The following is a 27,740-nucleotide window of genomic DNA, read 5'->3' as shown; positions in this document are numbered from 1 at the left end:
CACAGTAATACCCAGAGGTGAATGGCTTTGCCCTGTTGCCCCGCAGTGCTCCAGCACCTGTGCAGGGGGCTTCCAGCGCAGAGTGGTGGTGTGCCAGGACACCGAGGGCCGCACCACCAACCACTGCGAGGAGAGGCTGAAGCCGGCCGAGTCCAAGAGCTGCGACTCGGGGCCGTGTCCACACTGGAACTACGGGATCTGGGGAGAGGTGAGAGCACCAAGAATCCACATCATGACCAATAGGAGCCATGTTTCATGAACTGAGGGTGAAGAGTAGAATATTCTGGGGAAAAAAATGTATACTGTATGTAGCGCTCATGGGATACCGTTCTTGGTTATTAAGTCAGATACCTCAGTACGGAAAGACTCCGTTTTTTGGTCCTGTGGAGAACATGGGTGTTTGTATTAATGACTGATGTACTGTCGTGTACTGTCGTGGTTTCCGTTGCCTAAGTAGGTTGCACAAATTAACTTGTGGTAGAGCTTGAATGGTGTTATGCTCATACTCACCGGTCTGGGAGTGTTGTTAGCCTGGTCTGACACTGTTGCTCATTTAACTTGAATGGATACACTTCTATTGTTCGATTGTGCTGGAAGTCGCTCTGATTAAGAGTGTCTGCTAAATGCATGTAATGTAATTTATCTGAAGTGCTGTGGTGTCCTTGTCAGTAGTGGAGTGCTTGGTTGCTCTCCTGAGCTACAATGGGGTTCATAGAAAGAGAGACATTTTCCAGGACACTGCCGATTTAAATTGCCTCTTGTGTTGCAGTGCACCCAGACGTGTGGTGGTGGGAGGAGAACCAGGCTTGTCGTTTGCCAGCGGTCAAACGGCCAAAGATTAAATGACCACAACTGTGACATTTTGGACAAGCCGCTGGACATGGAGCAATGTAACATGCAGCCCTGTCCAGGTAGTGTTTCATGGCACAGACGACCATGGAAACCGGTACGATAGTATTCCTTTTTTTCCCCCTTCCTTTCATTGTTGTATTGTTACAAGTAAATATCGGTTGTGCTTAATTACAGGGAGTGTATTTCTGGCCAAGCCGGTAACTATGTTTTAGCAGATCTCTGGGATAATGAACTGAGAGCTTGGATGGGTACTCTGGCTGCAGCCCACCCAGGCTACACTCTCAGTGACAGTGCTGGTTATAAAAGCACTCCCTATTGGGAATTATTAGACACACATGCTCTAAGTCAAGCCTAAAAATTAGTATGGTGTTTGTGTCTGCTAGTATTGCTCACATTTTAGAAAGCAAACTCAAATTATATTTATTTTGATATGTGAAGCGTGAATTATACTTTTTGTGATTGATGTCTTACCCTGTAATCCAAGTACACAAGTGTATATTTGTGTATAAGAGTTTTTAATATCATTGCCATTATGAAACAGCAACAAATGATTGTTTTTGTATATTGTATATGTATCTTTGTACAGTATTATTTTATTTTTTAGTTGTCAGGACAATAATTATTATATTTAATTTTTACTGGTGCTCACGGTCAAGCCTCTCGCTTGTCATCATAATTAATTTCAGTTTGTACAGAGGAAAATATTAGGCAACTGGTATAACAGCAAGTTTTTTTTTATTTTTTAAATTTTCATCATTTTAAGATAGAAAATGATGTTTAAAAAATTAAGTAAAGGTGAAATGCAGTCATGTGGTATTCTAGCAGTTTCTGCTGTCTCTCAGAATGTAATGTAAGATCAGACTTGCCACAAAATGCCAATTATGTAGCAATATCTGATTTGGAATCCATTGGTGCCAGAAAATAATTTAGACTATTTTAATATGAATGAATTTAGCTGTATAACACTGTAGATTCGATACTACACATTAGTTTCAGTTTAATTTACTGACTGCCATAGCTGAAGTTGTTAGAGTATTTAAACTCTTAAAAATCTGAATTGTTTAAACAAACCAAAAAATATTCATACACACAGAATGTGGTTCAGTATCTCCTTTCCTGGCAAAACCCTCAGTTTGGCTGCCATTGTATTCATAGATCATCATCTTCATAGCAGGGATATCCCAGATGTGAATTCACCTGTATGGGGTCACACTCATCAGCATTTTCAACCACGTGTTTCTGTCATTGATAGGTAGGGCTGTATGCCAAAGGTGACATCATCTTTTATTATTGGGGTTTCCACGTGGCCAGGGTAGAAAGCATAGAAAGCACAGCATTGCCAGTCTAAAACTGCACTAGCGCAGAAGCTTACACCTGCAGGCGATTTATGGGTATTACTTTATACCAGTGAGGTCATAATTTGTACTCCAGCCAGTCTGAACCATCTGTCCTTTACTGTAAGAAGAGTTAGCCTTAAGTGTAGTAAATACACTACAGCAGACAGACCAATCAAATCCCATTTGGTGCTATTCTGAAGAGAAGTAGTCCTGTAGGTTACCTCATTTTGACAAGTTATACAGAATTAAGCAGTTTGTTTTATGTGGAAAGGAATGCTTCTGTTCAGTCAAACTGCATTGTGATCTGCCATTGACTTTATCCAACTTAAGTGTCCCATTTTTGTCAATTTCATTGGCAAGCTCATAATGATGTGTATTAAAAAGCAGCACTTCTATAAAGAAAGGACAAAGAACATTGCAGCTGAATAAGTTGAATTGTTTGTCAAATTAAATACACAGGTATACCTATTAATGCAGTCAGACTAGACATTGTGTAGACAGTGATTTCTGGAAAAAGCAGCATGGTAGTACTAGTGGGGAAAAAACATTTTTTAACTCCTTTTAACAAAATTTAAAAGGGCAGTTGCAAATGTTATGTCTTCTGCCTAGTTGACTGAAATATACAAATACCTCTTTCACATGACATTGCAGTCATTTTTTGCTGTTCAACATTTTAACAAGTGTTGTAATGGGTCATCTTTTTATATTTCTGAAGGAGTTTTCAAATGAAAATTATTTATTTGTTTATAGAAGCCGATTGGAAAAAAGCCACTCTGTTGTGTTACTTTTGTTTTTTTTTTTTTCCTTTTGCTCTGGTCACAGCTCTCCTGTCTTCTGTCACCATGTTGTGTAACGCTGAGTTTGTGAAATACTCTCTGGCTCCTGTATTTCTATGTTTCCACAGTGCTTTTCTGTTTGTCTTTCTGTCAGTCTGCTTGTCTGTCTGCCTATCTGTGATGTTGCGGGAAACTAAGACCATTAAACCCTCCTTGGCTTCGCTGGTTACCATTACAGCCTTTCAGTTTTACCCATGATGCTCAGTAACCATGGGGGGAACAGAGCTTTTTTTGTCAAATGTATTTATTTTCCTCTCATTTTAGTGGTTTTATATATTTATTTCATGCACATACAAAAACACTCAAACATGTTGAAATAGCCTTTTTTTCCACTGTAAAATATTAAAGAAAATATAATGGTTGTATCATTTGTGGTGTTTTTCATGTGGTATCACAATGTGATACTTGGCACAAGCCACTTGCTCAGCATGTGGTTTTATTCTGTTACTTTCAAATAAGAACATTCAGCATGAAATTTGTGCACATAAAATATAGGGCATCATGAACCTGCCTTTTTGCTAGTTTTTCATTTTTATTTAGTGCCTTGGGGGAAAGCTTTGGGGCAAAAAGATTTACATTGTAGAAACCAAATGAATTTCAACCAAATCAGTAACATTCAAAGAGTCCGTGTTTTGTGACACATCAACAAAGATAGTAGTTATAGCTTTATGTTTGTGGTTGTTCAATTTGTGAATAAATCATACAATGAAAACCTACATTTAAAGAGTCTGCCAGAGAAACCTGACATTTATTGACTCTTAAAAAGGAATTCAGGAGAAGTGTGTTTCTTCTCAAAAAGAAAAATAGATTGTGATATATTTACCCTTCAACTCTGTATATGTCTCACTGAAACCTCTGATTTGAGGAATGCATGGATAATAAAAGTATAAATTTTTATGAAATACGTTAAACAGTATAAATTAGAACCATACTAAGGGTTATGTGTTTCATATCACATTGCTTATGTGGTGATTTATACAGATCACAAAGATTAGAAAAAAACCGAAGCGGTGATCTAATTAGAACCGAGAAAGGTACATTTACCTAATCAGGAAGCTGGATTCAAGAGAGTAATAGTTTAAGTTGGAAGCCTGAGATGAAAACCACACGATAAGATCCAGAAGTTGACATTTGGGCCATCTTGTCTGACCCCCCTTTGTGCTCCCCCCCCCCCCCCCCAAATGCATTTAATTAACTGTTTACATTGAGAGGTTGAAAATTGTCCTCCAACATAGTGGTGAAAACAATTTAGCTCTGTACAGGATACAAAGTAGACATAATTAATTCACGTTAGTGGTATGCATTTTGATATTTTATTGTAAATGACGGGTCCTTGAGGATTGCCTTTAGTATTTATGAAATATCAACACTTAACTATATAGTTCTACTGCAATACTGTGCTGGGAATAAATACATGGAATAAACAGAATAATAACATAATGAACATGATAATAGTAGTAATGAAAATCTAAGGAAAGCCTTCTATGCTTTTTTTATTTTACTCTGGAAATATCTATGATAAGACAACTTTTGTAGTCCTAATGTGGCATTTGCTGGGGCGCATCTGTTTACAATTTTAGCAATATGCCTCACTTTGATGCACTTGGAAGGCAACTTGAAAGCACTGCCTTAACAGCAGCTGTAATTGAATTAATCTTTGAATGAAGAATATCTGTCTTATCTTTGAGGAAGAATAAATGTGAGTTGACCTCATAGAGAAAATGTCGCTCATATTGCCCTACTTAAAGACATGAAACATTATTTTATACCTGAACGTCTTTTAATCTATATGCATGACTTCACTCAGTGCTTTCTAATATTACCAATGTTAACTTTACATAGTTTTACCCATACATTTAACCAGTGCAATATCCCACATTGGTGTATCAAGAGTTTTGTTTTCCTGTGCAGCTGTGACACTGGTTTTGACAAAATGATTGCTGTCATATGCTTTGTATGAGCATAATACTATGCTGAGTGAGTTTTTGCCAGTTTTGTCTTTTGCAGTATTGAAAGTGCTTTATATTATGAATTTAAGCCATACCAGAGGCATACCATTTAAAATGATGAAGCACACAGATACTATATTTAGTATTTTCCCAGAGTCTGTTACTTTTGAGAGTACAGCAGGTATGAGAGGATTATTTCCATGTTTTAGGTCTCTTGCTTTGTGCAAGATTGCCTTTTTTTTCCACATCCTTTACCAAGAGGTAAAATAAATATAAACCTCCTGTGTGTAAGCTTTTACCCTTTGAATTTCTAATTGAACTATTGCACAGAATGAAGCAGCTTTTTTAAATAAACCTTTTTCATTTTTGCCTCTGTATTTGATGACATGCATGGCTTTACTAAACATTGCTTTTTTTCTCCATAAAAATGACTCATAATTAGTCATGGTTTGAGCGTTGACCATATTCTTTATCTGGCCCCTTCTCCAATCCCTCTGTCTAAGCCATTTTAATAAAACTGCTGTTGCATTGCAGTTTTCTGTAGTGAAAAAATGGTAGCCATGTGAAGCACACACTTTCTCTAAACATCAATGGTTCCCATTTTATTTTCATTCTCCAGCATTTCTGTGTAGGAGTTCATTGAGTTCGGTGTAGCTTTGTCACATCCTGTTGCCTAAGGGGCTTTATTATGGAACTTTGTAACTGAATTTCCTAACAAATACTTGAAGCTTATCAGATTGTGAGTGGCTTTTATTTGTCTAGTTTGTTCTCTGGTGTCATATCTCTTCCCTGTGCTCATTGAAGTCTGGCTGTTTGGCGCTGTATGCCACACAGTTGATATTAGATTGGTGACTGTGAGACTAACAGCCGCTGCTTATCAGTTAAACGTGCCATTTGTTTTGAGAGCTTACAAGGCCATGTCCTATTGAAACAGATAGAATCCTGGGAAGGCCTGTATCTGGCAGATGGATTAGTTCAGATTTCGCTCAGATTTCACACAGTAAAATGTCAGCTTGAAAGAAGGATCACATTTGAAGTCACTGTGTCTTTTAGGACATGTGGTGATTTATGAATTCATGGAGGCTTTGTGGTCTGTGTGGGGAAAAAGGGAAAAAAACCATGTCAGTTTTATATGTATAAAACCATGGAATTGTTTCCCTCCTCTTATTAATTATGGTTTACCAGAAAGGATGACTGATGGAGATGTTTTATTGCCTTTCCTCTGTTGACAAAAGTCCTGAAGTCTAGATACAGTATTTCATTCAACACTCTTTTTTGAAATGTTTCATTATATTTATGTCAATTGCATTGGAAGTTGTTAATATATATGTATTGTCACAGAAAATGTTAACTTAATTTTATAGTGCTATTCTTTTCTCTGTCTTCTCAGTATAGGGATTTAGGGAATAAGTGTGTGTTTGTGTGTGCGTGTGTGTGTGTGTGTGTGTGTGTGATATACTATTTGCTTTAAACAAGGAGTGTGTACAAGGTGTAGACATACCTGGTTGATGGTTGATGCAGTCATTGCAGTGACGTTAGATGTTGTCCAGAGAGCAAGGCCAGGTGAATCTGAAGTTTTGTCACCTCTCACTACATGAGAACGCTGACACGTAGAGTCCACTCAATCCCAGTATCAGCAATGCAATAGCAGATATGAGTTGGCAGGGCATACCACTAAGTTTCGCTGCTGCAAATTAGCTGTGACATGCTCTGATGGAATACAGTAACAATAGTCTAAAATATAACTGCATCTGTCCATGCGTGCACATGTGATTGGTGTAATGAAAGTACAGGGAATTCTCTCTCTGTATAAGGTTTTCATGCTGCAAAGTGCTACACATATGTTACCTATTTGTAAAACAGTTTCCCCGTTATTTTAAGTGCAAAATGAATGATGGTTCACATTTTGCTATAGTGACAGTGCGTACACATTTTCAATCATGACAAATGTGTTATTTTGTTGAAAAGTACATGGAGTTAATGATAAAACTTGCATGGATATTCTGTCAGTTGTTCTTGTTTGTAAAAAATGAATAAATAAATAAATAATACGAACACACCATTTCCTGTGAACGGGCTCCATGCTAAGAAAGATGGATGTCTGACATGTTCCGTAGCTTCGCAATTTTGCTAAAATCACATCCACATGCGCACATCTATAGACATGCTAGAAATGAGCCTTGGGTTTGCCTGCAGCCATTCGGGATAAAATTTCCAATGTCACCTGGGGGTCAGATGGTCGTGACATCACTGGGCCAGTTCTTCCTGATCCATGCCCTTGTGTCTGCTCATTGCAGCCTCTGCAGTCTGCTCTACAGAGACCTTTCTCACAATCATCAGCTATTCTTAGGGCCGTGTTTCTTGTTGGAGTGATGTGACACAAGGGTCGGACTGTCAGCATACCTTTGGGTTTTTTTTTTAATTAATTTTGGGTGAAGAAAATAGTATAATTGTTAGGGAAATGCTTGATGGCAGGTGGTTAATGCCCTTTGTTGTGCTTAGTTATGTAGGAACCCTTGGACCATTGTGTTTGAGAGGCTTTATGGAAAAATTCAGATGGAAATGATATTGCTCACATGAAAACAATTTGCATTAATGTGAAAATCCGTGTGAAACAGTCCACCTTTAGAAAACAGTTAAATTCCTATCTGTTGTATTATAAATTGAAAAGATGTGTTTTTGGTCTCAGATTCACTTCCTGGAAAATCGATGTGACCTTGCACTGTTCAGATTTATGTCTTGTAGCTTTTGTTTTCTTTATTGTAATCTAGAGACCCATTTTAAAACTGGCTTAAAAATATAATGCGCCCTAGGTTCTCAAAAAAATTATTCTGTCATTGTGTAAATTATGAAAAAATTTTGCAAGGACAAGTACCACTTTTAGTCTCTTAAACAGCACATATCTGAAATATGTAAACATGACTAGTTTTCTTTGAAATGGGAAAACTAGCACATGCATTACAGCATTACATGCATTATGTAAATATCAATCTTCAGCAACAGAGAACTTTTCTTTACCTAATTGACCTTCCCAGCTTGATAGACATCTACAAATTGAGCTATTGGCTACACATCGATTTTGAAACACTCTAATGCTTTCCAAGAAGATTAACATGTAAATTCTGACGCCAGAGAGAATACTAAATAAGTTTATTCATCATTCCCAGAGTGAATTCCTCAGATGTACTCTCTGCGCAGAACAGAGTCAGGGAAAAAGCAGGTTTAGAGAGATATTGGGTGACAGGAGATCCAGCTGTGAGTGGATGCCCTGGCTGGAATGAGCGGAGACACTGAGGGCAATCTGGAAGCGTTTAGCTGGGCTTTCCCTGACTGGCTGCATGATCAGAAACAGGGCGCGTTGTGGAGTGCCCGAGCTCCTGCTTTTCCTAAACTCATGCTCGTCTGCAAGAGTTTAAAGCCTTGGAGCAAGGTCCTTTTATTTGTATGTTTTAACCCATTTAAGTACGTGACTTGATGTGGCTTTTGAGTGAGAGGCTGAATGTTTATTCGTATAACGATATATCAGTTTGTCAGGTTATTGGCAGATACGTTCACCCTGAAGCCATGAGTTTCCCAACAGTCTCCTTTTAACATATGTTTTAGTGTGGAGGGAATTATGGATGTGAAGGAGTGTCCAGAAAAACTTAACAACCCACACATACATGATTTTGGAGGTGGGTGGATGTGTAATTAAGTCCTGTGAGGAAAGAGGGTTATAACCTTTTCAGTTGTGCCATCTTTAAGTTACTGTGAAAGGAAATGTGGAAAGAAAAACACCTCAAGATGACTGCTAGTTAATCAAATTGGATTAAATAAAATAATGAAAATGTTACCCACTGCGATCTTTCCAAAGCGTACAGCATTCATTTCAAATGCGAAATAATTTTAATTTGTCATTTTATTAGATTAAGTAAAGTTTGTGTGCTCAAGAGCATGCAGTGAGGTAGCATATTTGATTCATCAGTCAATCAGCCAGAGGGGCAGAGAAAGTAGAGCAGATCAGAACATGCTTTCCTCTGCTCCTCACCCTGCATTACTGCTCTTCAGACAGAGTAAATATTTTTGGTGCATTTGCATGATTTAGTGGATCTCTGTTGAACATTTGGCTAAAATTGACATAGCAGGTTAATGCATGGCTAGATTTGGTTGTAATGTTAGCTGGAATTGTTTCTGGCTCAGCTGAAAGGAAAACATCTCACCCGCTTTAGGTGTGGCAAAAAATTCTTTAAAGTTATGTCAAAATACTAAAACCACACGTGGAGAGAACTCTTGCACAAAGGAAGAAAAAAACTAGATCAAGCGGGTGATTTGATTTTTGTAATTTGGTGATTGAAAAATGCCAAAATGTTCTACGAAATATAGTTTTACAGCCTAAGCTCAGTAACCTAGGTAACCTGAAGCCCTAAGGGTCAAGTGAGATCTGTAAACAGGCTGTCTTGTGTTGCAGTGCAGACCCGCATCGCCCCTGTGATGCCCCCATAAACCGGAGCCGTGTAAACAGAGTTCTCAGCTTAGAGGAATGTGTTAATGAAAGACATACAGAGCAGGTGCCTTGCTTCAACAGCCCCCATAAAAAGGCACGGAAACCGAACTCTCATGTACTCCCAGGGCTACAGGCTTAATGTACATTGGATTTGATCAAATGCGTAGTTGTGGCAGACTAACACAGCACATGATGATGAAATGGTGGACTTGCACAGTTGATGTCTACTGCAGGACTCATATTAGTCTTGGTCAAATAATCTTTTTTTTTTTTTCCAAGTATGTACAGTTCACTGCACTGCTTTTACGGTGGTGTTGATCGCCCAGTCGGACTGATTCATATAGTACCAGCATCTGATGTGGGTTTGTGTTGACTGACAGCCTGAGACTGTAGATCACCATTGTTCAAGCAGCCCACGTTGCTACAGAATAGAATGAGGGAAAGACTTGGAACGTGCGAGGTTCAGTCCTGACGGAGGCCTTCCACGAAGTCTCAGTCATGACAGAGACCTCCCATGCAGGGCATTAAATTGTCAGTGCAAGAGAGTGACAGGGCAGACTGGGGTTTGTCACTCAAGTATTTCTGCTGTCAAAAACCACCCCAGCTGCCTGGGCCTACAGTGGAGGGCTTCCCTGAATAAAGGTTGATTATTCCTAGCTGGTATATGAACATAAGTGGAAATGTGTGCCAACTGGAAGACTATGGCCAGGCATTTTCCATAAAGGGGAACTTTTTGTCCCTCTGTGTTGATTTATGATATCTTGGTTTATTTTTTCTGAATGATGTTGACTTAGAGGTGGAGAAACTCAGTACCACCCATCTTGTGCCTTAAGCATTGTGGACTTAAGCCTCTTAGCTTCCTAGATGAGGGAAATGGATAAATTATTGTTTTATCTTCATGTCAAAATACACTTTTTGGCATTGTGGGCTATGCACCTTCTTCGTAGGATATGTATATATTCATTCTGTGGTCAAACCTACTTGAAATTATCTGAATTGTTTATTTTTTCTTTACCCTCACCTATAAAGCAGATATCAGTATGTCATATTAGTGGTCATTATGTTTAATGCCCCAGTTTTTCCTCCTCTAGTTATTCATCAGATTGTGTTTACTACTTATAAATATTACAGAAAACTTGTCTTCTGCTACACTGCAGTTTTTGTGTTGTCATGGGATCCAGACTCATTCACATTTGTATACATTACGTCTGGTTTTTGTAATAAGTTGTGAAGATCAAGTCATTGCGGTTATTTTCTCCTGGAAGATCTATGACTCCTTGCTTGACATTCAGCCCCGCCTCTAAGACACCACACTTACCAGCTGTTCCCGCGCCGACAGCACATGTTGTTTTGACTTCTATGTCTTTGGAAGTTGCTTCGAAACAGGACCTTGAATACCAAAGAGGCCTGCAATAAAATTTCTAGAGCCTTCTCTCGTTTGGCTTTGTGAACCTTTTGTTTTATCTTCTCTTGACACCAAAGATCACCGTGACATAATGGAGTAATCCTGTTGGTATGATTACTGGTTATACCTAATCTTCAGTTCATTAAAGCCACATGCTCTTACATGATGGTTATATAAGAACTAGATCAATTTGAATGTGTATTCCAAAATGCCTCCTTATTTACCTACATAAGAACAAAGTTTTGAGCAGATGATTGTTCTGAAAGGATTATCAGAAGATGACTGCATGTGTGTCTGTTTACTCAATTGAGGTTGTAAATTTCTGGAAGACCTTCACAAAGCTCTGAATTGTGATACTGTGAGCGTTCCAGATATGCTCCGGTTCCCTTTGAAGAGACAATGTAACCGAGGTTACCATATGCTTGGTATTAGCATCACTCCTCTCTGCCTGTGCTGTGTAATGGGATTGGAATTCATGCTTGGCTGCTTGCACAAGCGATATGGTGTCGGTTAGAATGTAAATATCAGATACACTTTAAAGCTAATTGTTGAAATCTCTGCCCTTTATGAGATGCTGAAATGATAAAGCATAAATTCTGTTTTTTTCCTACTAAATATCGTAACATTATCCTCTTCAAATCCAGCACAGGAAGAGATTTTAAAAAGTTATATTTCATGTAGTAGCAGTCCAAAATTTGTGCCAAGGGGATAGTAATTGATAGCAATTAGCAACAGTAGGAGACCACATGAGCCTGCTAATAATTTTCTTGTAATGTCTTAAGCTTTATTGGTTAGAGGGTTTGCAGACCTAACATTCGCCAAAATGCAGTCAGTTTCAATTAATATCAATCAATCAATGGTGTATGTTGAGAGCTTTAATAGTATGTTGTATCTGAATGTTTTCCTCAAAGGGTACCCAGTGTATGTTTTCAAGTGTTCATTTTCAAAACAGTCAATATGTGTTAGAAAACCATCAGATCACCCTCCATTAGAGTAATTATAAGTCATTGTTTGTGATTGAAAACAGGCAGCTCTGATTGGTTGATTGTGACACACCTGATCTGTGTTAAATTAGCCACAGTATAAAGCTGGTTGTGGGGCGCTTCACAGATTCTCTAAGAGGAAGCTGTTGTAGAGATGCAGTATAGTCCTGTGTTGCCTTTTGTTTTTTTTTTTTTTGTTTTGTAACAATGTATGCCAGTCATGGTAACTTGTTTTCTATTCTATATTTTTTTAGAGAGAAATTCATACGCTGTTTTCAAACTTTTTTAATATGAGAAGCATTAGGCAGCTTCACCCCAGTATCATTTTTCTGCCTTGGTTACATTCAGATTTCTGTGAAACGGCATTAAAATAAAAGTATTTATCCTTATGCTTATGGTAAGAACTGAATATATTAAGGAATTTGGACTGTCTGTGTGGTAGAGGGGTGTTAAGCCTTATACAACCAGCTTAATTCCATGCCATACTTTTAGTACTCTCTTTATTTTCTTTTGACTTACCTCTCCCCAATGAATGAGCGGGACCAAACTGGAACATGTCATGGTGTCAGACCTTCCCCTGGCCATGCTTTCTAGCATCGTGTTTCACAAGGCATTTGTGCACTGAACACAAAAATAACCTGTGTTAATACAAGAGCTAAAATCTTTTTTTTTTTTTTGGCTGTTGCTAAAAGCTTTTATGGTTTCAGTTGTGTTTCTTAGGAAGGCGTCAGCATACTGTGCTATTACTGAATGGCACTATGTAGTTCAAAGTTTGGAAGTAAACTCGGGGGGCTTGCAATGATATTTGTTGCTGATGTCTCAGGGGTATCTGTGAGAGATCAATGAAATGCGCTTAACAACCAAACATTTTTCAGTTGCTGAAATACAGTAAACAGACCACGATTGAGACTGGCACACAATTAAGTAGGCTGTGCAGGAACAATAAAATACAGCCACGCCTGGTTTGTAGGCAGTAGTGAGCTGCAAGCTGTGGCAGATTGTATCTTTGTTTGAGCTTTGCTCAGCGAAACTGAAAATGTGTTGAATGTGGGTTTAAACTGTTGGTAAAACTATGCTGATGTTATAATTCCGTCAGTCATCCCTATATAACACATTATTTCCAGATGAGTGTCTGCAGCTTATACTGGGCTTCACTCGCCCGGTCATGTGGAATTAATCGATGCAACAACTTGGGAGGGTGGCACTCCCAGGGCTGAACAGATTCAAGTCCTCTTTCCCTCTGTATTTTGAAAAGTGATATGGCACAGCGTCTGTGCCAAAATGCGGCAATGCTCTACACTATATCGGTTTACTTTTCTCTTTTTGAAACCTGTTGTGTAAATTCAGTTAGAAACATCAGAGTTTCATTCATGATTTAGTTTGTGTGGAATTTGAATTTCAAAAACACACTTCTGTGATTGGCCTGTATTCATGTGCACATGGCTTATTATTTAAAATAAAAAACAATAAAGAACTAAATCAGGTATTTTACATTTGTCTTGCTGTTAAAATATTTAATACATACTGACCTTATCATGCATCCAAAGAAACATTATTAGATCATAGCATAAATATGTATGCTTAACATCAAACTGTTAACTGCTATGCTCTTTTACAGCTACAAGTGCATGCCGCTATAATCTCCTATAATCTCTTTCACACCCCACCCACAGGCACAGTAATCATTTTTGCATATGCTCTTATGAATTAAATAATACGCCAACAGTAAAGTATTTCGGCCTTTCTCCAACAGAATTTTAGAAGCATTGCGGTTTTGTCCTAGTCAGAATTTGGGTGCTCTGGCTTACCTTGAGCCGTGGGAGACGCAGGTCTCGGGGAGCGGAGCCTGAGGTCGCTGCCTCCCTGCCCTCTCCGCCCGGAGGTTGCCGAGGCTGTCGTCTATTCCCGTTCCCCCTCTGCCGGTTCCCTGCGCTGCGCTCTACCAGCTCTGATTAACTAATGGCAGACAGATGAGGATTTTCGGGGAGAACGGGGAGGAGCACGGTCCCCCTGTAATGTCCTCTCCCACTGTTTAACGGCAGATGTAGTTCAGGGGAAGGAGCAGGGCTCGTATAGCTGCGGTTTTTCCCCCCTTTTCCCTCCCTTCTTTTTCTCTCTGGCAGTAAAGGAGGAGCTTCTCGTCCCCAGACTTGTTTGCCCGCTTCATTTTGTCTGAAGCGCCGGGAGAGGAGCGTTGCCGTTTTGAGCACCTTGGTATCTGTGCCATTTAGGATCAATTGCCATTGCAGAACAGCTTTGAAGTTCTCAGTCAGCTGACCCAACCTTGTGTTTAAAATGCCTCCATAATTACAACGTGTATTAAGTGTGCGAATGCAGTGTCAAACAGCCATGCCTGTAGCCCACAAGAAAATGAAAACTGCAAACAAGTTTTTGTTTTTCTTTTTCAAAATGTTCATGTTTGTTCAAAAAGTTACTATGGAGGAATATTTATCACAAAATTAAGCACAAAGCTGGGTTTCAGTTCATCGCTGAGCATGTTGATAATTTCTTTTGTTTCTTGTGAAAGAAAATGAACAGAATATCTAGTTTGGCATGACTTTGTGTCTACTCATAGTTTTATTCTACTGGACCACCAAAGAACTAGCTGATTGGCTTGAAGTGGCATGTTATTACCTCAAGCTTGACCTCTCTTGAAAAATGATAATCTGCAAGGAGTTAAATCCAACGCTGATCTCCTGCCAGAGCATAGAGTGCACTATACAGTGAGAGCAGCAACGCCAGGGCTTGGTGTTATATAATATTGTGAGATCATAATGAAGAAACAATGCAATATTATGCTTATTTTCTGGGCTGGAAAATATGCTTAAACAAAATGGCTTTACACATCTTGTATATTTTATGCAAATACCTCATTCTGAAGCTGTGATAGGCTCTCTGGAAGAGCAGTTTGCAATCAGTGAATGAGAGAGTCTTTCATTGCTGGCTAGAATCTCATGAATTAACTCAGTGAAACCAGTGGAATTTTCATTTTATGTCCTGGGGAAGATACCAGAGTCTATCTTTTTGTTCATTACGGTTTTCATGTTAACCTTTTTTGAAAGCTTTTCAGCCATCTTATTGAAACCAGATGAGTGCCTGTCTATTTGAATTAATGGAATGGACGCTCTCCCTTAGTTTCTCTTTCTCCTTGTATCTCTCAATGCTATGCACAGGGGCAATGATGGCACTGAAGCCTTGTTGTATGTATGCTGGTGTACTCTGAAAAATGAAGAAAGAAATCTGAAAGCTATTTTAGTGGTAGATTAGCTGGCGTTGGTTATTCTGAATAACAGATTTAGAAAATGCTGTAAAAATTCTTGACCTGATAGGGTCCTTGCAACATGCGACTCAATCCAACTGCAGTGTGTTTCCACCAGCACAGTTTAGCGCGTGTTAGTTTCGTTTTAACATTTGCGTTTGTTTTTAACTTCATTCTTAAACCTTTTTTAGTTACTTTAATCAGCTGCCAGACACATTACTGGTGGTTTATTGAGGAAGCGTGTCAGATGCTCGGATGATATGCTGCTTCTCTTAACTCTGAGGACGGTCTGTGGTGATGTGCTTTAAAGCTGTGGTTGACTTTAAGAGACTCTGATGTGGCCAAAGGAAATCCCTCGCAATGATCTGCTGCTCACACTGTGTGTGTGTGAGAGAGAGAGAGAGAGACAGAAAAACAACAGAACTTAAACCAGGAGACCAATGGACAGGTTTGATATGATAGGCTGAGTTTGTCATATTCAAAACCTAAATCATTTCCTCTCAAGTTATACACAGTTTTATAGTTTGCATTACAATACCTCTCCATTCTGCTTTTATGACTCATTATTAAATGGTTATTAATTTCCATATGTCTCTATTCATTTCATTTTAAAACCATAACTGAACTAATGTAACCCAGTTAAATATGGATGCACTGTTCATGTTGAACTCCAGCTGTCCCCACAATGTTCTACGGAAAAAAAGATTACATAGAATGTTGTGCTTGCATAGTAATATGTTCACATAAAATTTGAACCTTTGAACATTGATATGGACTTGGAGGCTCAAACAGCATTTCTACACAGAATTGTTGGGATGCAGGTATGACTTTGTGTAGAAGATTATGGGGACATAGGCATGAAGCTCATAGCATTTGTGTGAAAGATTATGGGAACGTGGGTGTGAAGCTCACACAGAGTTTGTGTAGATTATGGAAACATAGACGTGAAAGCATTTGTGTAGAAGGTTATGGGAACATGGGCGTGAGTCTCACACAGGCTTTGTGTTCCTGTGCAGTGTTCCGTGAGCTGTGGGAAGGGAACGAAGCAACGTGACATCGTCTGCGTGGACGAAAACCAAACCCAAATAGAGGAGGAGCGCTGCAGGCTTCTGTCAAGGCCCCGGACGCAGAAGGCCTGCAGGGCCAAGAGGTGCCCCAGCTGGAAGGCCAACAGGTGGAGGGAGGTATGTGTCGGGGGAGCGCCGAGTTCCGTGGGGACACAGTCTCAGTAACAGCTGGGCTTTTTCTAAACTCGCTGTCAGCCATGACCAGCGCACAGATGCACAGTGTATACTTTGAAGTCAAATAAAACTGCTCGCTATTTGCTTTTTGTGCAGAAATTAACATTGCAGACAGGATTTATATTGCCGGTTCCACAAAATGGTCAGCTTGTATATCTTAAAGACAAAGGAGTGCCCATATTGCACTGCATGTTGGGCCGCCTTAATGCAGCTGCATCTGAGTGTTGACAACTGCCTAACGGCCTTTAGAACTTTGCAGCATGGACACTTTGTCTGGGAAGGAGACACAGTGAAGTGTTTTCCTGGTGTTGGTACAGTAATATGTGATTGGGCCTCTGAGACTGAATGATCCTAATGGACTTCTCAAATGTGGAGGAAAAACTCACCAGGCCACAGTAGCAGCTCTCTTTCACAGGAGATTTAATCCCTCTGACTTGTTCCAAGGGGTGACGTCTGCACTGCATTCAAATGAGCCAGCGCTTTCATTAGTGACTAATCTATCCACAATGTGCTTTGTGCTTAAATATGAGTAAAGAATTGAAGTGTTACGTTTTTTTTCAGAGCTTACACAACTTTTCATTCATTTCTATGACTGCCAGACTGATGATGTTGTGTAAGAATAATAAGAGGAGGTCTTTACAAATTTGAGGGTAAAGCCCAGAGGAGTTGATTGCATAGAGGCCTATGCGCGATGTAAAGGCTTTTGGTTTTTAGCTGGCTTTGCTGTTGGTGAGGGGGAGGGAGCTGCACCAATGCACATGATTTTGCACAGTGGAGTTCAGAAGTAGAAGAACAAACACAAGTCTTTTTCAACCTCGATGTCTTAGCGGTACACTTAAAAAAGCACTTTGTCTGATACAAGCATGTCTGATACAAGCATGTTTTAATGTCACCACAATCAAGACAGCTGTGCACTTAGGACATAGTCCCGATAAGGACCAAGGAGATGAGAGCAGCACTTCCACAGGCAGACCCGGGCGGGCTAAGCCGCACAGTCACAATCACAATCAGACAACAGCAGTCCAGACTCGGAACAACCAGAAGGGAAGGTCGCAGCCTCACCGGAGCCACCCAGACACCCTCAGCGTCAGCTTTCAGCTAGGCACCACGCGGAGAGAGGGTGGGAGTTGGGGGGGAGGGGGGGTGACAAGCTAATGGCACAGTCATGTTGGGACAGACACGGCTGGGGCCAGTTCAGGGAAGGCCAGAGCTACATGGAGCGAGTGGAGGTGTCTTTGTCATGTGCGGACAGCTCCTTAGTGTAATGAGTGGGACAGAGAGCACATGCTGGAGAAGGATGCTCAGAGAGTTTGCATCAGTATTATTCCACCACAGAGAGACACACATCTTGCGTACGGCGTACTTGCACCATTTGAAAACTAAAAAGAATGAATTGATGTCACTGGAGGTTATTTTTCATTGTAGTCACTTCAAGGAGCTCCTGGCTGTATCCACTCTTAGAATGATACCCCTTACATAAGCACGGACTGACGCCCACACTGGACAGAGGCGTAAGGAATACAACACTGAGCGTCCATCTCAGCTTTCTCCTGAACACACCTTGGCTCCTCAACCCGGGAGCCTGGAAGCAATCATCTGCTACTGCATACCATCATAAACCATGAAATCCATTGCTGGAGCATGAAGACATGCTTTTTATCTCAACATCCTTGCCAGTGATAACTTTAGAAACATCCGCACCCCCGGTTTTAGCCTTCCAGCGGCCCCTCCGTCACCCCGCGGCATGGGGAGCGTGAGGGGCCGTGGGGGGTCAAAGGTTAGCGCCACTCCCCCAGTGCAATGATGAGTTTATGACAGCTGCAGCTCGTGTGTTTCTTTTCTTACTACAGCTCAGTGGTTTAAAATTTAAGGTACATAACACAAGTCCCACAGAGATCCGTGTGTACTGTCCATTTTGTCTTTCCATAGTCAGCCATATGGGCATGGTCTTAAAATACTCTAGGTATGAATGATAAAAAATGGAAAATCCTACTTTTGATTCTGGACTTGAAGCACATGTTGTCAGCCTCAGTAAAGGAATCTGAACTGCCGTTTAAAAAAAGTTCAGAAACAGTATCAGAGATCTTAAGCTTTTAACAGCTATCATGGCTGATACTGCAGGCTCCATTCTGTCTCTGGAACACAGGAAGATAAAAAAATTGATGTGTGCTCAGCCTATTTCCTGTGTTTAGACTTTCTGATTAGGTCGGGTTTCACCTGACGCCTTTCACAGGACTTCCATACCAAAGACTTGAACAGACTCAACTGCAAAAGGAAACCTACAAAGCAGACAGTCAGGGAAACTGGATGAGCGCTAACTTCAATGCACACACACAGAATCTAAGGGTGTATCACACAGGTGGTTTGGTTCACGTAAGGAACAGTTGGAGAGTCACAATAAAGTCCCTGTGTTTGATCATTTTGTAGGAGACTGTTCAGTATGCAGGTAAGATTAAAAGGGCTTTCAAAGAGATGGAAGACCTGATAAACATGTGCATGCGTCATAAAGGAAATCAAATTAGTTTTAAAGAAGGAATATCTTGGTTTCCATTGTTTCAGCACATCAAAGCACATAATGTTTGTGTTGGAGACAAAGGGTGCTGTCGTGGCTTGTTGACAGCAAATGAACGAGCAATCACAGTTAGATTTGGGAGGGAGAAAACATCTGAAGATGATCGCATGCACTGTTTTGCATAAATTTGTGTGAGCTGATGTCCGCAATTGGAAAGGCTATGTATTACTTTCATAATTAAATTTTCATCTGAATAACAGCGCCAGCTGATTATCTGTAAGCAGGGGAGGCAGTAAACCTAGTAACAACCCTCAGCCTTTTTTTTTGGTGTTGCACAATATTGCCCATTCACCTCTTGCTTAATGCTACCACATTAGGTACACTTTATTTTTAAACACTTCAGTTAATAAATGTAGGTATGAGATATTGGGTCGCTTTCATTCTGATTGTGGAAACCGGAGCAATGTTTGATTTGTAAATTTAAGCCTTTTTAATGAATTGAATCAAATAAAAAGGGATGGGGTTTTTATATAAGGGATGATTCTTGGCAGTCTATGTCCCTGGCACCAATGAGATCAGCTAGAATAATGCCAGAGTGGGTCAAATATTCACCTTTAGTGAACTTCAAGAGTCTGTTTTTCTAAAGAAGCCCCTATGATTGAATTGTGTCCATTGTGTCACAGATACATGGCAGAGAATAGGGCGTGAATGTCAGCCAATGAAAATGCAGCGTTCTCTTCGCATTTGCCGCACAGTGACTCCTCGCTGAGCCTTCCCCTTGCTGGTGGTGTATTCACAGTGCTCGGTGACCTGCGGGATTGGGGTACAGGAGAGAGAGGTATACTGCAGGCTGAATGGGGCGGGACGGATCAGCCAGGAGCTGTGCAACCCCCTCACGCGTCCCGCCAGCACCCAGCCGTGCCTCTTCCCCACCTGCCGTCATCATGTGTGGGTCGCAGATGAGTGGCAAGACGTGAGTACCGCCTGGCATGGCCTAATGATTGCATCTGTGTTTAATTGCAACCAGTCTTTTGTTGGGGCTTCTCCTTTTGGACTTCTGAAAGCAGCAGACCCACCACACAGTTCACCCCATCAGCAGGGGTTTTTTCCCGGACCAATATCTATCTATGTATCTATCTATCTATCTATCTATCTATCTATCTATATAGTCATGTTATACAAAGGGTTAAATAAAACTGTACATGGACTTATTTAATTTTATTTTATCATGCATTTACCATTTAACAATCATTGAAGCATTAGCTGACATACCATGTTCAAGACCTCACATTGAGTGAAATTCTGACCACCATGGTAATCTTAATCAGCCAGGCCACAGGAGCTTCTGTGTGTCATTAATTAACGTCAAGCATGGTGTTTGTAGAGGTTTTAATGGTCTTATTAGTGTGGTTAATGAGTGTTCTCTTCAGAAAGAAACAGCTGCATGTTGAGATGTGTTTCTTTGGTTAACTGAGGTAGCAGAGTTTTCCATGCAATCAGCAATGTGTGATAATTCATGCAGATACTCTAAGAGATTCCTATTTATCTTGATGTGTCTGGAATGGAGTGAGCCATCCATGTGATTCAGTTCACCCTCTTCCTATGGTGGCTTTAGACCTGTGGTTGTCTACCAAAGTACAACACCAGTCAAAAAGTGCATTACCAGTCAAAAGTTTGGACCAACCTGATTAAGATAATGGGAAACATGCATTCAAAGACATTTTGATGTAAATCTTTATACTTAAATGCTTGAAATTTGTTTCTTAGACAAATATAAATAGAGAAGTTGATGTCTATATATGAATTTCTTTCCCCAAAAAAAGTAATTAAAAAAATATTTTTTAGCTGCTTTGAAAAATCTAAAATATAAGATAGTTTTGATTGTTTTGGTCTTTTTTTTTTGGTCACTACATGATTCCATTTGTGTTATTTCATAGTTTTGATTTCTTTACTATTATTCTAAAATGTGGAAAATAGTAAAAATGAAAAGAGAAGCCCTTCTATTAGTAGGTGTTTTCAAAGGTTTCACTGGTACTGTATGTGCAAGGCACTTATAGTGTGGTGACTCTTCCAAACTTATTCCTGGATTGTGAGTGTAGAATACTGGCATAGATCAGTAACAGGATGTGTGACCCTCCAATGGGACCTCTAGTTCCAGTTTGTGGAAATACAGGGTGTAGGTAGTTTTTATCTCTACAACAGCTGATCCTGAGCAGAATTAACATTTTACGCTAAATGGTTGTGGTTACAATTAGAGGTTGGTGTGCTGATCTTAGATCTTTTGTCAAGGTCAGAAAGTACAGGCAGTGAAACAGGCAGGGCTGGGATGGATGTGAGAGGCCTCTGCAAAGGATCCTCTTCTTGTGGCACAACACTGCCCCCTCTGGCATGCTGGTCATACTGCACACCACTTCTGTCTGTTTGGCTGTGTAGTGTTGACATTTGGATTCTGTCTATGGACAAGTTTGCATTCTCTAAGCATTGCTAATGGAGATCGTATCCACAGAGGTTGAGCAAGCATGAAACAGGGAACAGCCCTTTCATCATTTGGACCCGACACACACAAACATGCTTATTTGATGGCATGAGGCCACTTTGGATTTGCATTGATTGTCTTTGAAACTTGCCATTTGGATAATCTATTCTTCCCCTTTTCTTAGCTATTTGGCCCCTTTTATCCTCATTTTACACGCTTTTTGGCTACTCTGAGTGCGTTCTTTTAGTTCTCTGTACAGTGCCTGAATGTGAGAGGCTGACTCTACACATGCCTGTTTTCTGTGTTTTTGTCTGCCTGGTTTCCCAGTGCAATGCCACCTGTGGGGATGGAGTGAGGAACAGATGGGTGATGTGTGCCGATGAGGCCATGAGCCCAGCCCAGGAGAGCCTCTGCGACCCGTCCTCCAGACCTGTGCAATCCCAGCCTTGCAGACGCGCTCCCTGCCAGTATGTGTGGATGACTGGGGACTGGTCACAGGTGTGCCATGCTACATTACATTATTGTAATTTAGCAGGTGCTCTTATCCAGAGCGATTTACAGGGGTTACAGTTTTACCTGATAACCATTTATACAGCTAGCTACTGCTATTTACTGAGGCAGTTCTAGGTTAAGTACCTTGTCCAAGGGAACAGCAGCAGTATCCCAGTAGGGAATCAAACCTGCAACCATTTGGGTATGACCCCTTCTCCTTACCATTACACCACACTGCTGCCCCATGTATTTTGTCTTCCAGCTTTGTCTGTTTCCTTTACTTCTAATTCAGCCACTCATAGTGAGCAACACCCTACATATTAGCTGTAGATCTGTTTTTCTCTGTTTCTATGCCATAAAAACAGTGTGAACACAATTTTACCAGAAGGGGATTTTTTGGGGGATTTATTTAAAATACCAACAACAGGGTTGTGAATAAATGTGACAGTCATGTTTTGTGGAATAACATTACGTGTGAACAATACTATAGAGTAGAAAATATGTCCAAAATGTACATTTTTAGTTGTGTCTTGTGTTTGTTACTGTTTAATCTAGGGTACGGATATATATGGGGGACACTGTATGTACAGGAAGTTGCATAGCTAATGCTAAAGTTTCATTCAGCTCACTCAGATTATCCTGGTTTGGATGTTAGTATGTTTCCTGCATGCCTTTGAGAGCTTGCTGTCCGTCAGAGAGTGGTTGTTTGATAGTGACCTAATGTGGGGCTCTACTCTCGCAGTGTTCAGCGAGCTGTGGTCCAGGCTACCAGCAGCGTATGATCTACTGCTCTGAGGTACACTCCTCTCAGGACCCCAGGTCCTACAGCCCCCAGGCTTCGCCCCACGCTGACTGTCCCAAACCACACCCTCCAGACACCAGGCAGTGCTGGCTCAGGGAGTGCCCACCCACGGCCTACTGGAAGGTTGGCCCATGGAGCAAGGTGTGTGTGTGTGTGTGGCCTGCCAGGTTGAAACATGTGCATCTGTGATTATACTGTATATGCTTGCATTTCCATTTTTAATTACTGTCCAAAGCCATCACATGGATGATTGACATATAGTACTGGTGTGTCTTCTCTGTGTGTCAGTGCTCTCAGACGTGCGGTGCTGGTGTGATGGAGAGAAGAGTGGAGTGTCTCACCTCTAAGGACCTGCCCTCCAAGAGTTGCCGTCCAATCGACAGGCCAGAATCCAGGGCTGCCTGCCGAGAGAGGGAGTGTAAGGCCTTTCATCATGTTTCCCACTTCACCAGCATTAGTTAGGATAAAAACATGTTCATTATTTCTCGGATGTGCATTTTGTAGGGCCCTGTTTGCCAGAAGCTGCTGCCAAAGCTTTAATAAATGTGCAACTTGATGTTGGCAATAATACTGGGTGGTTGTTGTTGCCAGTTTTTTAAATTCCTTGCGCAATCCCGTATTGCAATTTGTTCAGTGATAATTTCAAATTGGCTTGTTTGCACATTGTAAATAACAGCCAACTACATTTGTGTTCTTGTTTGTAAAAGGTCAGTTTATTTCATGAATTCAAAATTTAAGGTAACCTAAGCTCAATAACTAAAGTATGCCAGTTCATTAACTGGAGAATTGGCATATTTATAATTTCAAGAATGTTCTTGAAACAATAATTATTAACGGAGAACCCAAAGCTTCTCAAAGCAGTGACATTTTTTTTTCAGTTGGAATAGGGGAGACCTTCACTTTTGACCTGAATTGCATGACTGCTTTAGACTGAGGTTAGCAGGTTTCTTTTCCAGATTAGAGCTCAGATGTTTAGACAGGCTGTTTTATTCTTTGTTCTGTGTGAGCATTTTGCTGTACTTTTCTTTGCCAAACCTGCAGTTGGGAAATTAATATGATATGCATAAATTGCTATGGGATCACCAGTGAAGTATTATGACTAATCAGAAGATCACAGCAGTCTTTCCTTGAACCGCAGCTAAAGAACAGTTGAGTCAAAGTAAATAAGAGAGACTTCATTGCTTTCAGTTGGAGAAAGAGCACAATACAGACTCTGATTGTTATTAAACTGTCTGTGCATTGTACTCTTTCCATCCACAATATTTTCTGGTGTGTGTGGCAAAGTTGAAGCATTTATGAACACCTGAATGTTCAGACAAAAATATTGGCACACTTGATAAGATCATTAGCTGGTGTTTTGAAGAAACCTCTTTGTTATAACTTCAAGAACTGCACACAGCTTCCTGCAAAATATCACCTCACTGATAAATGTCTAACACTGTGGTCTCAAGACATTTGTCAGCGCAGGTGTGTTAACATGAACACTCAACAAAGATATTGACCCACTAAACAAGTTGGGATATGCGATTATAACATTTTGCATCTAAATTCCAGGTGAATTGTTCTCTACCTGTAGAGAGATTCAAGTGAAAGAAGGTGTGAGAAAAGATGGCGAATACTATCTCAGAATAAAATCCAGAATTCTTCAGGTGGGTGCACTGAGCAGATAGCTTTGTTAAACTGGAGTCCAAAACAGTAATCACTATTACTGTTTCACAGTTGTCACAACAAATTGTTTTGCCTTCCAGATATACTGTGCTGAAATGCAGTCTGATTATCCAAAGGAGTATGTGACCTTGCGAAGTGGTCAAATAGACAACTTCTCTGAGGTTTATGGATACAGGTATGGATTTTAGACTTGTTGAAGAGGGATATGGTTATAAATAAAAGGGAATATTGTGATATAGGCCCCTACAGAGCAGCTGCTTTTGGGTTAACTTTATGCAGTGTCTGATACCACTTTGTCTTAAGGCTACAGAACCCATTTGAATGTCCCTTCAATGGGAGCAGAAGACAGGACTGTGTCTGCAGAGATGACTATCCAGCCGCTGGATACACACTCTTCCATAAAATTCGGCTGGATGTCAGTTCCATGCGAATAATCAGTGAGTACTCATCAAAATGTTGCCTTACAACAGAGCTTCAAGTAGACCGCTGTTTTAGTTGCCCCTGCTGTGGCTCTTGTGGTAAATTGCTCATCGTGAAAATGAGCTGAGCTGTTGAGCAAATTAAACTCCCGCTGCTCTTTGCCACAGCCTTGTGCTGAAAATCAAGTTAATCACATTTGAAGAGGGGTAGGGCTTGCGTCATTCAGAAAATGGTCGTCTTCACATTTTCTGCCAGTTCCACTAGAATTTCTTACCTATCCTCTCACTTTCCAGTATGGTTCACTCAGATTTATGCCTGTGCGGAGAGGTTAGTGATAATTATAGCTACATGAAGATGTAGCATCTAATGGGTCTGACCCTGGTAACACCACCGACCTGCTCCACAAGAGGTGAATTGTGCCTCTATGGGATGTAGTGGACGAGTCGCCCTGTGCCTGGTGCTGAGAGAGCACTGGAGCTCAGTCTGCATGCTACTCGTTTGATTTATATGGTTAAAAGAAAATAATGAGTTCAAGATGAGCTGAAGATTATGCAGCAGAGCTTTTCCAAGAAAATGGCTGAGTGTTCCAGTTCACATGAGCTGTAGTTATATTTGAGAATGAGGGTTTTGTGGGAGACGGCCCTGTGTTTAATCGGACCACAGTGCACTGATTTCTTGACTTCAAGACATTTAACCAAGTGTTACTTTTCGCAATCAAAGGCAGTGCCCATCGTGGTCGGCTTGACTCTAGGCCCATGTTTACATCAAAATATCAGTCTGTCTAATTACAACCATTCATGCATAAAATTCAAATCACATTTGTAACAAGTTACTAACGTGCAGAACTGTGCTGTTATTGAGAAAACACAGACATACAGTTGCTGCTATGTAAAGTCAATTAAAATTCAGAATGCACATACATTCAGAATGTGCAGAAATTGTTTTCTTTGTGGATAAATAGGACACGCAGAGAAGGTTGAAGCTAACCTAATGAATGAATCAGATTCAGAATCAGAATTTATTGGCCAAATGTGCTTCAGCACATGCAAGGAATTTGACACCAGTTTCGGTGTCCCTCATAGTATCTGCACAGAGCGTCAAAACTAACAACAACAAACACCAAACAACAGTAACGCAGCACACATACATGGGAAAAGTATGGAATTAATGAGGTATATATGAACAGCTATTGCACAATGAATGTGAGTATGTGGTTCTTTAATGCAGATTCAACAGGCAGGCAGTATGCACTGTAGGGTACAGCAGCAGTAAGCATGTTCTCTCCTCCTGTCCTCTTTGCAGCCACAGACCTGCTGTTCACCCAGACGCTGCTGGGCCGGGCTGTGCCATTCGCCACTGCGGGAGACTGCTACAGCACAGCCAAGTGCCCTCAGGTAGAGAACTGAAACCGGGCCCACAGAAGGAGCTGCTCCGGCTCTTTCTCGCTAAGAACAAAGAGGCGCCACGGGTTGTTCTTTGAGATAACAGAATTCAGGGAAAGCTTTTGAACAGTCTTGTTAGAGGCATCAATTTTTTTGACTGACATGGAAAAAGCACAATGCTCTGTCGAGGTTTAATTCAAGGCTAATCCCAACAGGGCCAGTTCAGCATCAACCTCACAGGGACCGGACTGAAGGTCGCAGAGTCCACTAAATGGATCTCACAGGGTAACTACGTCACTGTCAAAGTGCACAGATCAGAGGTGAGGAAACCAATACCGTGCAACGTATTTACTGTTTTGGCAATCAGACTGTAAGACTGGAGATTATGTATTAAACATGACAAAATCTCTGACTTATAAATCACCCCAGAAAGGCAAAATAATGTCTGAGAATCTTACGCTAAATTAAATGAAGTTTCTTAAATTGTTACTCAGTATTATAGAGTATATTTGACATCAGTGAGAATTGTTATACACTGAATGGTCTGATCATAGCTGTGAGGGTGAAACCTCACAAAGCGTTTCAGCTCTTGGCTGTTGTCTGTATATCTGTCTGGTATGCTGAGAATCAGTATAGGCGTTTTTTCTTCAGTTCTGCTTCATTCTTTCACCACACAGGATGGGACCAGAATTTATGGGCGCTGTGGCGGCTTCTGTGGAAAGTGTAGTCCACAGTCTAACTCTGGGCTGCTTGTCCAAGTACAGTGAATAGGAGGGCCAGGAGAGCCAAACCCAACCACAAACAACGGAATAATTCTATCGAGGAGCCAATACAATGCACCCACAAAGACTCATCCACGCCCAGTCATATGGTGCCACCAATCCCTCTGGCAGCTATATAACTTAATACACAGGTTGTCTCAAAATAATGAACTATGGAGATGGGCAGACTTTATCTGAATTTTTTTTTAATGACTACCAAATGTGTTGGAATATGGAAAGCAGACATGGTTTCAATTAAATGTATCTGAGTGTAGCTTTTTCTTAGTTAAAGGGACACATTCAGGTGCTCATATGCAAAGCTGAGGGAAACAAACCTCTCATGTTTTGAAAAATTTTCTCATCAATGAAAAGTATGTTATGTTAATTATCAGAAACCTATCCAGCAATCATAGGCAAGAGCTGAACCAGAGGTATGTTCCTTCAAGCCTGTAGGATTAATTGGTCACACTCTATATTAAGCTGATGTTTTTCAATGATAGTACACTGGACACTGGCAAATATGTAAGTATGATGTAATTGTGCTCTGAGTGCTCTATAACTGCAATGCAGTTTTATATTATGTAAGTTGTGTGATAACATAATGGTTAGGGTTGATTTGTGCTTCAGTTTCGGGTTGAGGTAAGGTTAAGGGTGTGGCGTAGTATGACGATTAAAGCTGAGATTGAGTACCAGTCACACCTGGGACGGTAAAATGACTGTCATCATAAAAGTGTAGATTGGACAAATTAGTGACCTTGATTGATAGCAGTACCACTGTCCGCAATCATTTGAATGAGGTGCAGCTTCAGTGCACCTTTAGTGAAATATTAATGATGGGATGTGTTAAAAAAAAATAAAAATACAGTGAAGGTGAAAAAAAAC

General features: G+C 40.5%; 1 protein-coding gene across 1 annotated transcript in view; it reads left to right on the top strand.

Moving 5' to 3' along the window:
* The window catches only part of LOC118770247 (A disintegrin and metalloproteinase with thrombospondin motifs 20-like), a 76,865-nt gene extending 49,915 nt beyond the window's left edge, over positions 1-26,950 (top strand). The window contains exons 27-39 of the mRNA XM_036517797.1: positions 47-208; positions 770-946; positions 16,121-16,288; positions 19,657-19,830; positions 21,661-21,831; positions 22,568-22,768; positions 22,916-23,045; positions 24,182-24,276; positions 24,376-24,470; positions 24,599-24,732; positions 26,018-26,109; positions 26,313-26,417; positions 26,775-26,950. Of these exons, the coding sequence (XP_036373690.1) occupies positions 47-208; positions 770-946; positions 16,121-16,288; positions 19,657-19,830; positions 21,661-21,831; positions 22,568-22,768; positions 22,916-23,045; positions 24,182-24,276; positions 24,376-24,470; positions 24,599-24,732; positions 26,018-26,109; positions 26,313-26,417; positions 26,775-26,864 (1,794 nt within the window). The 3' untranslated portion in view covers positions 26,865-26,950. The remainder of the gene's footprint in view (positions 1-46; positions 209-769; positions 947-16,120; positions 16,289-19,656; positions 19,831-21,660; positions 21,832-22,567; positions 22,769-22,915; positions 23,046-24,181; positions 24,277-24,375; positions 24,471-24,598; positions 24,733-26,017; positions 26,110-26,312; positions 26,418-26,774) is intronic.
* The last annotated feature ends 790 nt before the right edge of the window (positions 26,951-27,740 follow it).

The sequence above is a fragment of the Megalops cyprinoides genome, chromosome 23 (assembly GCF_013368585.1).
Source record: "Megalops cyprinoides isolate fMegCyp1 chromosome 23, fMegCyp1.pri, whole genome shotgun sequence".
NCBI lineage: Eukaryota > Metazoa > Chordata > Actinopteri > Elopiformes > Megalopidae > Megalops > Megalops cyprinoides.
This window is presented reverse-complemented; position numbering and strand designations above follow the sequence as displayed.